Source organism: Phycodurus eques, chromosome 19, assembly GCF_024500275.1.
Source record: "Phycodurus eques isolate BA_2022a chromosome 19, UOR_Pequ_1.1, whole genome shotgun sequence".
In the NCBI taxonomy this organism is placed as follows: domain Eukaryota; kingdom Metazoa; phylum Chordata; class Actinopteri; order Syngnathiformes; family Syngnathidae; genus Phycodurus; species Phycodurus eques.
This window is the reverse complement of record NC_084543.1, coordinates 16,581,694-16,594,510: the sequence shown is the minus strand read 5'-3', so window position 1 is coordinate 16,594,510 and position 12,817 is coordinate 16,581,694. Positions and strand designations below refer to the sequence as shown.

The 12,817-nt window shown below is 45.6% G+C and overlaps 1 protein-coding gene across 1 annotated transcript in view; it reads left to right on the top strand.

The window, feature by feature from the left end:
* The window catches only part of galk1 (galactokinase 1), a 58,571-nt gene that overhangs the window by 25,660 nt on the left and 20,094 nt on the right, over positions 1 to 12,817 (top strand). Inside the window, exon 6 of the mRNA XM_061663969.1 lies at positions 9,537 to 9,693. Within this exon, the coding sequence (XP_061519953.1) occupies positions 9,537 to 9,693 (157 nt within the window). The remainder of the gene's footprint in view (positions 1 to 9,536; positions 9,694 to 12,817) is intronic.

The window sequence follows — 12,817 nt, the reverse complement described above, 5'->3', positions numbered from 1 at the left end:
AGCAATTCGCATATTCAGGAGTTATTTATCGCAATGAGTGAGTCGCCCAAAACCCAGTGGAAAGGACACATGCAAGTAAATTGACACCGTTTCGCATGCACAATGACTGACATAAGTGTCCTGTAATTGGTGTGCCTGCACCGCAGAGGCTGAGGACCCCACCCAATCAATCGAGAGGCGGGATCGGGCCCAGGAGTCCACCCGAGAGTAGCCTGGTGGACGGGACACGTCCCTCACTGAGGGACCCAGGGCGGTCCACCAGTCCCACCAAGGCGCCATGACAACCGGCCACTCGGAGGAGGCCGCAGGGACCCAATGCCACCCCCCAAGCCAATCCCTCCTCCTTTCTCCCCAGGAGAGCAAGACGTCCCACAATGCAGCCAGTCCCTGCCCACCCCGAGGGCAAGACGGTGTCCCTTGTTTGTTGTAAAGAAGGGTGGCTGGGGGCGCAGCCGTGGGGCATGAGAGGGGAGGCCCCAGGTCAAGCAGCCTTCTAGCCCGGGGGGCTGCCTGCCCCCCACCCAAGACCCACCACCCCCCCAGAGATGACTGTATGTGGTACATTAAAAGAAAGGGGTATTAGTGTGTGTGATGCATTGAAACCCAGGGGGCTGGCAGGGCAGAGGGGCTGGGCGCCTGGACCGGGAAACAGCACTGACGTATTGAAACCTGGTTCGGCACCCCCTGACACCACACCAGCCCCCCAGGAAACCCTGAATATGTGTGTGCCCAGATGTGAGAAGTGAAACAAATATTTAGTGAGTGTGTGCTCGGTGACTGATTAAGAGGCAAGGCTCCTGCAGGTCGGGCCCATCAGGCAGGACAACTACAGACAGAGTGGGAGGTGGACCCCCAACCCCACAGCACGCGGGGACCCCCCCCCCCAGACACACACACACACAAAGAGGGGGAGGCGACCACACCGGGATGCAAGGAACGGAGAGAAGAGGAGGAAGCAGACCCGAGTAGCGACAGGGGTCCCCCACCAGTAGCCAGAGGGGGGACCAAGGCAGGCAGTCGCACTGCTGTCTGTCAGTCGAGTATACAGATAAAGTGGAGAGTGACACGAGTGACTGTTTTCATCACCAAGATGTGAGCATAAAAGCAGTTGAATTGGTAAACTATATAAAATGTTAATAATGTTATCAAAGTAAAAGTTTAAATGATTCACTTATTTGATCCACAAAAAAGATCTTAGACTTTATCAAGAATTTCCGAAATTCAAACTTTTTAGTTGAAGATAAACATTAATGGCGGCACAGTGGCCAACTGGTCAGCACATCTGCCTCACAGTTCTGATGACGGGGGTTCAAATCCCGGCCTCACGTGGGTGAAGTTTGCATGTTCTCCCCGTGACAGCGTGGGTTTTCTCTGGGTACACCGGTTTCCTCCCACATCCCAAAAACATGCGTGGTAGGTTGATTGAAAAGTCTAAATTGCCCGTAGGTGTGAATGTGAGTGCGAATGGTTGTTTGTTTCTATGTGCCCTGCAATTGGCTGGCGACCAGTCCCGGGTGTACCCCACCTCTTGCCCGAAGATAGCTGGGATAGGCTCCAGCACGCCCGCGACCCTAGTGGGGATAAGCGGGACAGAAAATGGATAGATGGATAAACTTTACCATGTGTGCGGAATTATTAGGCACGCCTCATTTTTGAGGATTACTTTTGTTAATCACCAACCACAGTGCTTTAGGCGAATCCAAAATGTCAATAAACCTCAAAAAAGAAAGTTTAAGAAAGTGAGGTTGAGGCTTTCTTAGGAGAATATCAATATGTGGACAATTATTAAGCAACTGTTGGTATGCAGAATTATTACACAATGAAATGAAAATGTTTCCCATGTAACGTTTTTTAATTTCAATTAAGTGAGAATTACAAACAACTCCAAACTTTCCAATAGAAATTGATACATTGACCAATATAGTCACCCTTCTTTTCAATAACGGTGATAAGCCTTTCGTCCATGGATTCTGTTAGTTTCTTGATTTGTGGTTAATCAAGTTTTTATGCAGCAGAAACCACAGCTTCCCTGATATTGTTCCAAGAGGTGCACTGTTGTTCCAAGAGGTGCACAAGACTTTACTGGCCAGCCACGCAAAGTAGTACTTGAATGCATGTGATGGAGCATTTTGTCTTTTTGAAAGATGCAGACTTCTTCGTGGAGCACTACCTGAAGAACGTGCCTTCTAAAAACTGACAGTATGTTTGTGAGTTTATTTTGAGCCCATCTTCAACCCAAAAAGGTCCAACCAGCTCATCTTTAATTAGACCAGTCCATGCCAGTCCACCTCCACTTTACTGTTTTCTGAGTCAAAGTGGAGCTCTTTGCCCCTTAGTGATCCAGCCACGGGCCCATCCATCTGCTCACTCAAGGTCACTCTCATTTTGTCAGTCCGTAAAACATTCGGAAAATCTGTCTTCAGATATTTCTTGGCCCAGTCTCGACTCTTAACTTGTGTGTCTTGTTCAGTGGCGGTGTCTTTTCAGCTTTTCGCACCTTGATCATGTCTCTGAATTCTCAACATCTTGTACTCCGAGGTATTCCAGGTAGGTTGCAGTTCTGAAATATGACAGAACTTGAATACAATAGGTTTCTGGTAGCTTGAAGTGATGTGTCTTGATTTGTCGCTTTGGATCAGAAGGTGCCTCTTGGTTTGGCCACAGGTGGGGCCGCACCTTGTTCAGCACCTGAGACCGTTCTCTCCAGCGACTGGTAGGCTGGTAATGGACTTTTTTTAGCTACATTTTTAAAGTCTTCAGGAAACAAAAATAGACTTGAATGACAAGATGAAAAAAAAAAAAAAGACAAAAGATTGAGCTGATCCCAGGATGTTTATTCAAAGCTTGGAACAAAGCGAGCAATTGCCGAGATGACAAAAACTGAATAAGCAAAATCAGAACATCGACTTAAAAATACCCACTCTGGGACTCGCTAATCTTGTTTTTGAAAAAGTCCCCCCCCCCCCCCAACGCTCCAGCTGGTCAGACAAAAATTCTCTACAATGCAAGAAGGGGGTTGGATTATTGGGCAGGAAGAGCCTTGGGAAAGTTCGTGGAGACGACGAATGGACCTAAGATGTACAGTGGGTACGGAAAGTATTCAGACACCCTTAAATTAGTCACTCTTTGTTATATTCCAGCCATTTGGTAAAATCATTTAATTTCATTTTTTTCCCTCATTAATGTACACGCAGCACCCCATATTGACAGAAAAAAAATTTGAAACTTTTAGAGATTTATTAAAAACGAAAGACTGAAATATCACACAGCCATAAGTATTCAGACCCTTTGCTGTGACACTCGTATATTTAACTTGGTCATCCTTGAGATGGTCCACACCTGACAGAACTGGAGAGGATCTGCAAGGAGGAATGGCAGAGGATCGCCAAATCCAGGTGTGAAAAATGTGTTGCATCATTCCACAGTGTAGTACTCTCATATCCCTAGTGTCGGGGCCAACGTAGCGGCACAAGATGTGGACCTCCGCTAGGGGAAGTCCAGCCATCTGTTCCATGATGCCGTGAGTACATCCCCTTCTCAGACTGGGAAACACTGCCTGCTTGTCAGCCGGCAGCCACAGCAGATGTTGACGCCATGAGCGACGTGGTGGAGAGGTGGCTCGTGGTCCTGGACCTGGACTGGATGGCCTCTGTGGTGGATTTGACGGCCTTGACAGATTCAATGGCCCCTTTTGCATCGGCGGCAGACTTGGGGGTGGCTGCAGAAGGATAGGCGGCCGGAGCACAAACCATGGGTGCCCCTCTATTGCACTATTGCAGGTGTGCTTGCAATCAATGGTGGGTAGTGGTGCATGAGGGGTGGCAGATCTGTTGCAGTTGACGGGGTCATGAACATCGGAGGTGGCGGAGGGAAGGCGATTCCCTTCAGGTACGTCCCCCTCCATCCGTAGAGTCGAGCTTATGAACGACAGACTGAGTAATGGTCCCACTGGAGAGTTGGGAGATCCCCCTGGAGGGACCTCCATGGCTGGGCCAGAGGCCGCCTGTAGTTTTACTCTCGGGACCAGAGGCGTTGACTTATGTAGACTTCTCCCACTGGAAGTGGGCACCATGTCTTTCAAGAGTCCTCCAAACGTTATTGTTTGTACCACAGATAGTTATCTGCTGCTAATACGAGCAATGTATTGTGCGTTTATTGCTGATTCAACCATTGGGATCCAACCAGACTTTTCTTTGGTCTCGTGCTCAGCTGCAGTGATTGAGGTGGAACGAAACAGTTTTACCTTTTACTGTGAGGGCGGTCTGGGTGGCTAATGTGACTTCGAAAGGACCCTCCCTTCTCGGTTGCTCCCAACTTCTTTTGAAGACGTTGACGTGCACCCAGTTGCCTGGCTCCACTTTCTGTAGTGCTGGCGAGATGTTTGGCGTATTGATCTTCCACGGCCTCTCGTGTCTGTGTAAAGTTTACTTTTTGTATCTTTGTTAAATGATGCAGGTAAGATGCCTTTTTCACATTGTTCTGGGTGGGGGGCATTATAGGGGCCCCTAAATTATGGCACTGGCACTGGCCTTCTGTTCATCATCCCATGCGGGGTTAGGTGGTTTATTCGGTTAGCTTGCATTCTCATCGCCATTAGTGCCAATGGCAATGCATCCATCCAATTTAATTTGTGATCACTATCTGCTTTTATTTTTGCCAATTTACGTGCAATTTGCACATTCTACTGCGCCCTGTGATTGGGGATGATAGACACAGCAAAATCTTTGCTTAATCCCCAACAATTTTATTATTTGTGTAATTTTGCTACGACTGCAGGTCCATTGTCTGAGCTATTGTTGTCTGGGAGCCCAAACTTAGGGAAGATTTCGCTGCACAGGAATTTAGCTGCTGAAGCAGCATCTGGACCCTTAGTAGGGTCGCTACTATCGCTACCACCGTTTCTATCCATTTACTGACACTATCAACTGCCAGAATATACCTGTACCTCCTGATGTGCGTGCTCTATCATGTCAATGTGGTCCATCGTTAGATGCCTGAAAGTGCCATCCGGCATTGGAATATGACGGGTGGGTGCTTAAAATGGTTTCTGCACTTTGTTGGGCACAAACTAGGCATTCAAGCCAGATTATATCAATCTATCTATCTATCGATCTGCCAAATAAGGCACCCACCACAGAGATCTGTGACGCCTCAATATCTTCCCCCTTGCGCAGTGGTCCTGACCATGTGCATCAAGAACAGCAATTCTGACCAGTGCTGTAGACAGCACAAAATGGCCCCCACGACTACGGCACAGGTCTTTCTGTGGGCCGTCTTGGGTGGTTTTGTAGGCACCACGTTTGAGCCACGTACTGTGCTCATAGACGCCGGATCTGTGTTGGGCGTCAATCAGTGAGGAAAGAGTAGTGAGAGGCTCACAATCTTCTGCCACTAAAAGAAAAGCAGTAGTTTCCATATAGGTGGCGCATTTGGCGGCCTCGTAGGCAAGGTTATTGCCTCGAGCAGCAAAAGAGTGCATTTTTTCTGATGTGCCAGGCATTTAATAATGGCCAGAGGGGAGGGCAGATTGATAGTGTCAAGCAATGAGGCCAAGGCTTCTCCATGTCCTACTGGGGTGCCATCCACCCTCTTAAAACGTCTCTTGCCAATCTTATTGATTGATGTGGCACATATGCAGAGTTGGTGTAGACATTCAACTTCTTACCATCTGCAGGCAACAGTTAATGCTATTATCTCAGCTAGCTGTGCTGAGCAAAGCTGATGAACTTTTTATGCTTGTACCTCAGGGAAAGTGGCATCATCATTCAATTGGATAATAGCATATCTTGCATGATTTCCAAAACAAGAGCCATCAACAAAATATATGGGGTCCGCAACAATTGGCTGGTTGTGTAGATCTCTTAGTTTTAAAAAGGTTTCTGTAGACAGGACTCAATCGTGAGGCACCTCTTCATTAGGTAAAACCATTTGTGTAGTGGGGTTAACTGTACTGCAGCATTGACTAGTTAATTCATGTGCCGATAGAATTATCTCATCGCTTATACGCCTGGGCTGAGTTAACAAGAAAGGTGGGCTTGTTAGTAGTTAGTAGTAATTGGTGAGACGTGTACAGAATTACAGGGTGACCCATATTGACCAAAGAGGCTTTTTGAAATGCATAACCGGCAGCGGCCAGGCCCTGGTAGCAGGGCGCTTGTCCAGCCTCTACATTGTCAAGTTTGGTACTAGTTAGCATCAACACCTCACAAGCATAAGCCATTTTTTTCTGCAACATACAACAGAAAAGGCTTAGAATAGTCTGGGTTACCAAGCACTGGGGCATGTTGTAAGTTTTGCTTGAGAGCTAAAAACTTTGTTTAGCACAGGTATCCCACTGGAGGACAGCCGAGTTATTGGTTGTAATTATTGGTTGCCCTTGCGGCACGAATCATGCCACGCAGTGGGGTGGCTTTAATTGCATAATCACAGATCCAGGCCCTGCTATATCCAGCCATCACCAGAAAAGTCAGCATTTGGCCTACTGACTGTGGTTGTAGTATGTGGTGACAGTTGCTTTGGGTGAGTTGTACTCTATAACGTTGCGATCCAGTGAACATATGAATCACCAAATCCAAATTTATGAATTACTGCAAAAAGAAAAGACCAGTTAACTTTGTCAAAAGCTTTTTCTGTCGTTCTGGTGCGACTATTTATATGAGGGCGTCTTCAAGGTTCTTTATTTTCTGCCTCATTTCAGGGTTCAGGGGTGGCAGCTCTCTGTTCTGCAAAAGGTCCGGTGATTTGGCAAACGATATGTTCTTTCTTGTCACCTCCGGGGACAACTGTCTTTTTTCTTGGAGGGGGATGAGTCGTTCAGACAGCTTCTTCTTTTTAGCAAGCACCGCATCACTTAGCAGGTGGCACGCGTCTTTCCATCTTGCCTCCTCAGCCAGTAGTACAGCCTTGTATTGTCTCACGTTCTCCTCAGTTTTGCTAGTTCTGCTCCCCTTGAAGCTGATCAGATCAATGGACTTCCGCCTTGGTCTGTCGTCTTGTGGTTCCTGGGTCATGCTGTCATTAAGTAAGTTAAATAGATTGGGATGTGGGTACGATGTATTATTAGCCCATGGCGTGTGCCTCACTAGTCTCATTCCCCGGTTGTGTTTTCCATGTAACAGTAAATGTGCCTCCTACCTTTGCCTGGGACCCCTCCCCTTGTTTTTCTTCAGTTAACACGTATTGGCCTCAGGGAATGATGTCATTAGAGATATATGGGGTCGGTTTGTCACGCCATTCTAGCGCAGGGTGTAATTTTAGTGCTCCCGTGGCAGAGTTTGTATTTCGGGGTATTTGTTAGCATTCCGCAGCACAGTGGCCGACCGGTTAGCACATCTGCCTCACAGTTCTGAGAACAAAAATCCGGGCTCCGTTTTGCGGAGTTTGCATTTTCTCCCTGTGCCTGTGTGGGTTTGCTCCAGGAACTCTGGTTTCCCCCCAAATTCCAAAAACATGGAAGATAGGTTATTTGAAGAGCCTAAATCACCCATAGGTATGAATGTGAGTGCGAATGGTTATTTGTTTATATGTGCCCTGCGATTGGCTGGCGACCAGTTCAGGGTGTACCCCACCTCTCGCTCAGAGTTAGCTGGGATAGGCTCCATCACACCCTAGTGAGCATAAGCGGTATGCGAAATAAATGAATGTTTGCATTCCACTACAGGCAGCTCCGAGGTCCCATAAGTACATTTCCCTTCTTCCCTAAACCACGTCAGCACTTCACTTTCTATATCCCGCTTTTGTAACCTGGCTGCACTGACATCCCGTGCTTTGTAATGCTTAATGTTTGCCTCAATTTCATTGCAACATGCTGTCATGAAGGTCCATTTCCTAGGCCACCTTCGCTGGCCTGTAGCTCGTTTGTGGCCTTTTTCACGATAGTGTTTGATCTATTGTGCAGGATCTGGGTGACTCTTTATTACCAATGCCAGTGGGGTCTATAAAGAGATGCCCTTAGAAGTCTCAGCCCCCATGTCTTGCCTCGCTTGTGAGGTATCTGGGGCCTCATGTACAAAAGGTGCGTACGCACAAAAACGTGGCGTACGTTCTTTTTCACGGCAAAGTTCAGATGTATCAAGAGTGAAATGACCTTGGAAATGTGCGGTGCCTCACGCCAACGTCATGGCTGGCGTACGCACGTTTCTACAACTGTTGGTCCTTTGGCGACACTTAGAGGTGATGCTGGGAAACTGTTAGAATAAATCTGCTCATCCGAAACACATGACAAGGAACAATTAATGCCCGGCAACATTTGATTTCAACAATGTAAAAGACGCAAGGACTCATTTAACCAGTGTATTTAATGAATCACTGATATTTGTGAAGACACCTATTAATTGATCAAGGTGATCATTTATGCCGCCTACTGCCCTCACAATCTCTTCTTGTGACTCCAGCACATGCACTGAAAAAAATTGTCCTTTGAATTTACTTAATTGAAACATGTACATTGGTTGCACATGATTAAAATGTGTTAATTAAATGTTTTGTTTGTTTTAGTAGAAGAGGGGTAAATTATGTCATTTTAACACATTTTAATCATGTGCAACCAATGTACATGTTCAAAGTAAATTCAAAGGACTCTTTTTATCAGTCTGCACGGGTGGGGACACAGCCAGTCGGGCGAGCAGCAGCAGCCAGTTGTCGGAGTGTAATTGCGTCGGAGACGCCAGAAACAGTGGATGAATCCTCCGCGTCTGTGATGCCAGGGACGGTGGACGAATTCTCCACATCTGTGACACTAGACTCCAGGGATGGTGGACGAATCCCCCGAACATGTAGTGCATGGCTTCGACTGCATGTCCTCTCCTGTGTATTAAAATAATACATTGAGTAATCAAACATGAGTCAGTTTTTGATAAACTCTTTAATATGCTGACATGCTTCTATTTGAATTGTAAAGATCTATTACAAATACCATACACACAACATTTGCGCATCAACCGTTATCTCATAGGGCTGAATGTAGGTTACTGTATGAACACATTTGTCGTGAGTTATAAAAATAAATGGTATTTACCTTGTTGGGTGATCAGTCACCTACATTTTGCTCCCACCACTCCTGAGAGAGCAGTGTCACCCATGATTGCAGCGATTGTCTCCTCGAATGGGGTGAGGGCCTCCACCTGTTTTGGGCACACTTTGGGAGTGGGCAGCTGTCCTCCGCTTCGCATCCACCTTAATATCTGACGACTTCTTTTTTTAGTTCAGCGTGTGCGCGCTGTTCCCGACCCCCCACCTTTGACTGCCGCACACGCTGTCTCATTCACTCCGCTTTCGATTGTTGTTAACGCCAGAGGACAGCGTGCCAAAGAGGATTTTTTTTTTTGTACACCACTTCATTCAACAGCGTCTCAACTTCACATTCAGAATTGTTTTTTCTTCATTACCATGCTCATTTTCTTTTTGTCATCATGTTTGTCATGTGTCTTTTTGTCATCATGAAGCCCAATTAAGAAAAAATATATTATTCGATACTATTCATATTCCTTGTTCCGCCTGGCACAGCAACAAGATAACGTTGTCTCCTCTCTCTCCAGCTCAAGAGTCAAGGGCTCAACTAGATGATGTGACCTATCGTAGAGCTTGTCATGTGATTGGGGAGATCTGCAGGACTCTCAAAGCAGCTGAATCCTTGAAAAGAGGCGCCTACCAAGAGTTTGGCAAACTCATGGTGGAAAGCCACAACTCCCTCAGGTACTGTAAAAGAAATTTCATTGCTGTTCCTTTAAAGTGTCTATAAAATGTGTTCACAGCCTCCGCATCCATTGCCTCAGTTGATATTCTTCAATATGGAATTATCCATCCCTCCGTTTTCTGTTCCGCTTTTCCTCACTAGGGTCACGGGTATGCTGGAGCCTATCCCAGCTATCTTCGGGCGTGAGGCGGGGTACACCCTGAAGTGTTCGCCAGCCAATCGCAGGGCACAAATAAATAAATAAACATTTGCACTCACATTCACACCTACGGGCAATTTAGAGTCTTCAATCAACCTACCACATATGTTTTTGGGATATGGGAGGAAACCGGAGTACCCGGAGAAAACCCACACGGGCATGGGGAGAACATGCAAACTCCACACAGGCGGGGCTGGGATTTGAACCCCGGTCCTCAGAACTGTGAGACAGATGTGCTATCCAGTCGTCTATCGTCAGTGTGTGTACATAGTAAAAATCAGCTCAAAGTTCCAAACCAAGCTTCTCCAGATTTAATCAGAAAAGGTTATTACAAGGTGTCAAACGCAAGTCCAGATTATTTTATGTGTGCCCGCGAAACCAGATCATGTCGGTCGACTTCATGTTTCTTACTAAAATACCAAAATTGCAAATTGCCTTTATAACGTTGAGATATCTCAAGCATTTCTTTTGTTACCAATGCCCCTTTTAAAATAAAGTGAATAATATTTGAACATATTTTACTGACTTCTGATTTCAAAACTACTAATATGAGGCGATTATACATTAATGACTATTCACAATCATAATGGCCCTCTAAGGGAAACCAACTACAGTGTGGCCCGCAACAAAAAACAGTTTGACACCCCTGCCGTACACCATGATGGACTGTGAATAACTGTCTCATCAAATGTTAAATTAAGGAGTTCAAATGTAGTTGCGTCTCACATTAGAAGGCGGTTGTTATCTCGTGCCTCAAGTGCAGGTACAGTGCTTGATAAGCATCACCTGGAAGATGAATCTGTGACTCCACCATCATAATATTGTAGATGTAGATGTCTGTGTCACATGGTACTGCTGGGTGAAATATGCAGTCACTCCAACACAACTGTACATCAGCTCTGTCCACTGGGGATATGCAGTCATAAGTTGAGTATAGTTCTGGGAACATGTACATGATTTGGGGACGGCCACTGGGTTACCCTGGCATTCTTTGATGGTCTGATGACGTGTGCATCCCACACACGGATGGTCTCATCTAATTCGTCCTGGGGGAGATGATAGGCTACATTATAGATAGTAAGAGAACAACTTATTCCTGTTGTGAGGGTCATTTTGGTTATAAGATGTCTTGAGCTAATTAATTTTAAAGGTTGCTGTTTTTTTTAAAAAAAAATTTGGGGAAAAAATCACATGAAATAAAATGTCCTAGAGCAGAGAATTGGATGTACGGCTTTTAACGTGTCACCACCATGAACAGGTCCGGACCTGACTTGAAAAAGGGCAGGTGAAAAAATACATTGCTGGCCAAGGATCACAGCAACCTTGATTTGGGGAACGCAAGCGGTCAAAATCACTGAAATGATTGCAAGTGCATCTGATGTCTACTTTCAATACATACATACACATACTTACATACAAAAGAGACTACTTCGTTAGAGTAACTGTTGTTGCTGTTGTTGTTGTGGATCCTTGATAAATAGGCCTACACCATAAGCATTTTTCAGTATACTGTATGTTATGATTGCTATTTAGTAGGAGATCACAGCTTTGTTGGTTTCTTTCTAATGTTGATGGGGGTTCCCATCGGGTGCAGTGTATTTTTGACACAACAGTGGGGAGACCTATGCGGCATATGCCTCTATGCAAAAAATAAGTAGAAATAGTTATTTTTGCTTTATTATGAATTATTATTGTGAGGCACTGCGTGGATGACAACAATTACGACATTTTCCAGTCTTCTCATTGGAGAATGTTAAAAATAATTTGCCGCACAATAATTTAAGGTGAAAATTGAACATTAAATTACACATCTTACCTACATGCATGCTAGCGTATGTTTTTAAAAAGGCAGCGGGAGCAAAACTGAGTTCGGTTGTACTTTATTGAAGTATTTAACAATGTAAACACTGAGTTTGGTTGTACTTTATTGAAGTATTTAACAAAGTACTCATGTTAATTTTTTGTCAATCCTCATCCATAAATCCATCAAAGTCCTCATCTTCTGTATCCAAAATGAACAGCTCGGTAATTTCGCCATCAAACGTGCCGGGTTCCCTCTCGTCATTATCAGAGTCAGTCTCGTTGCCGGGGGGCTGTTCAGCAATGATGCCGGCTTTCGCGAAAGCTCGGACAACAGTCAAAGCAGATACCTTAGCCAGGCATCCACTTGCGAAACATGGATTTGTTGATCTTGAATTCTCTCGCGGCTGCTCGATTCCCATGTTCCTCCGCATAACTGATAGCTTGCAGTTTAAACTGTGCTTCGTAAGCGTGTCTCAATATAAGCCAATATATACCTACTGGGGGCGTGCCTTTAGCGTCGTCTTTCACGCGTACCCTTCCCCTTTAACGTCCGCATGCTGTCCTCAGTCACGTCCGCCTTTCCTCTATATAAGCAGCGTGTCGGCAGGAAATGCTCCCAACATTTACAGATTTTGGAACTCGGTGTACACATAAGGCGCGCTGCATTATAAGGCGCCCCGGCGTCCATTTTGGGGAAAATTTAAGACTTTTAAGTGCGCCTTATGGTTGTGAAAATATGGTAATCTGTGGACTGCCTCCATGTCGTAGCCTCCAACAATTTTTGCGCCACTGCTGGTGGTGAACGCATTCATTCAGATGATTTTCCGGGAAAACCTGTCAATGCAGCCGTTAATACATACTATACCAAATGGTTTCAGTTTGTCGTATGAGTCGAAATGCCAAATGTAATTGGGAACTTTTGCGAAATAGCTTCGGCGATGGAGGCGTCTCCTTCTTCTGAGTTCAACACCTCTTGGGTCAAGTTCTTTTAAAATTAAGCGCACCTGTTCTTTCTTGACGTGTAATCCATCCTCCTTGCATTTTGTGTACATCCACCTGTACCCACAGAGCTGGCCAGATGTTTGTAAACGTTCATGGATACAATTAACTACATGAGCCAA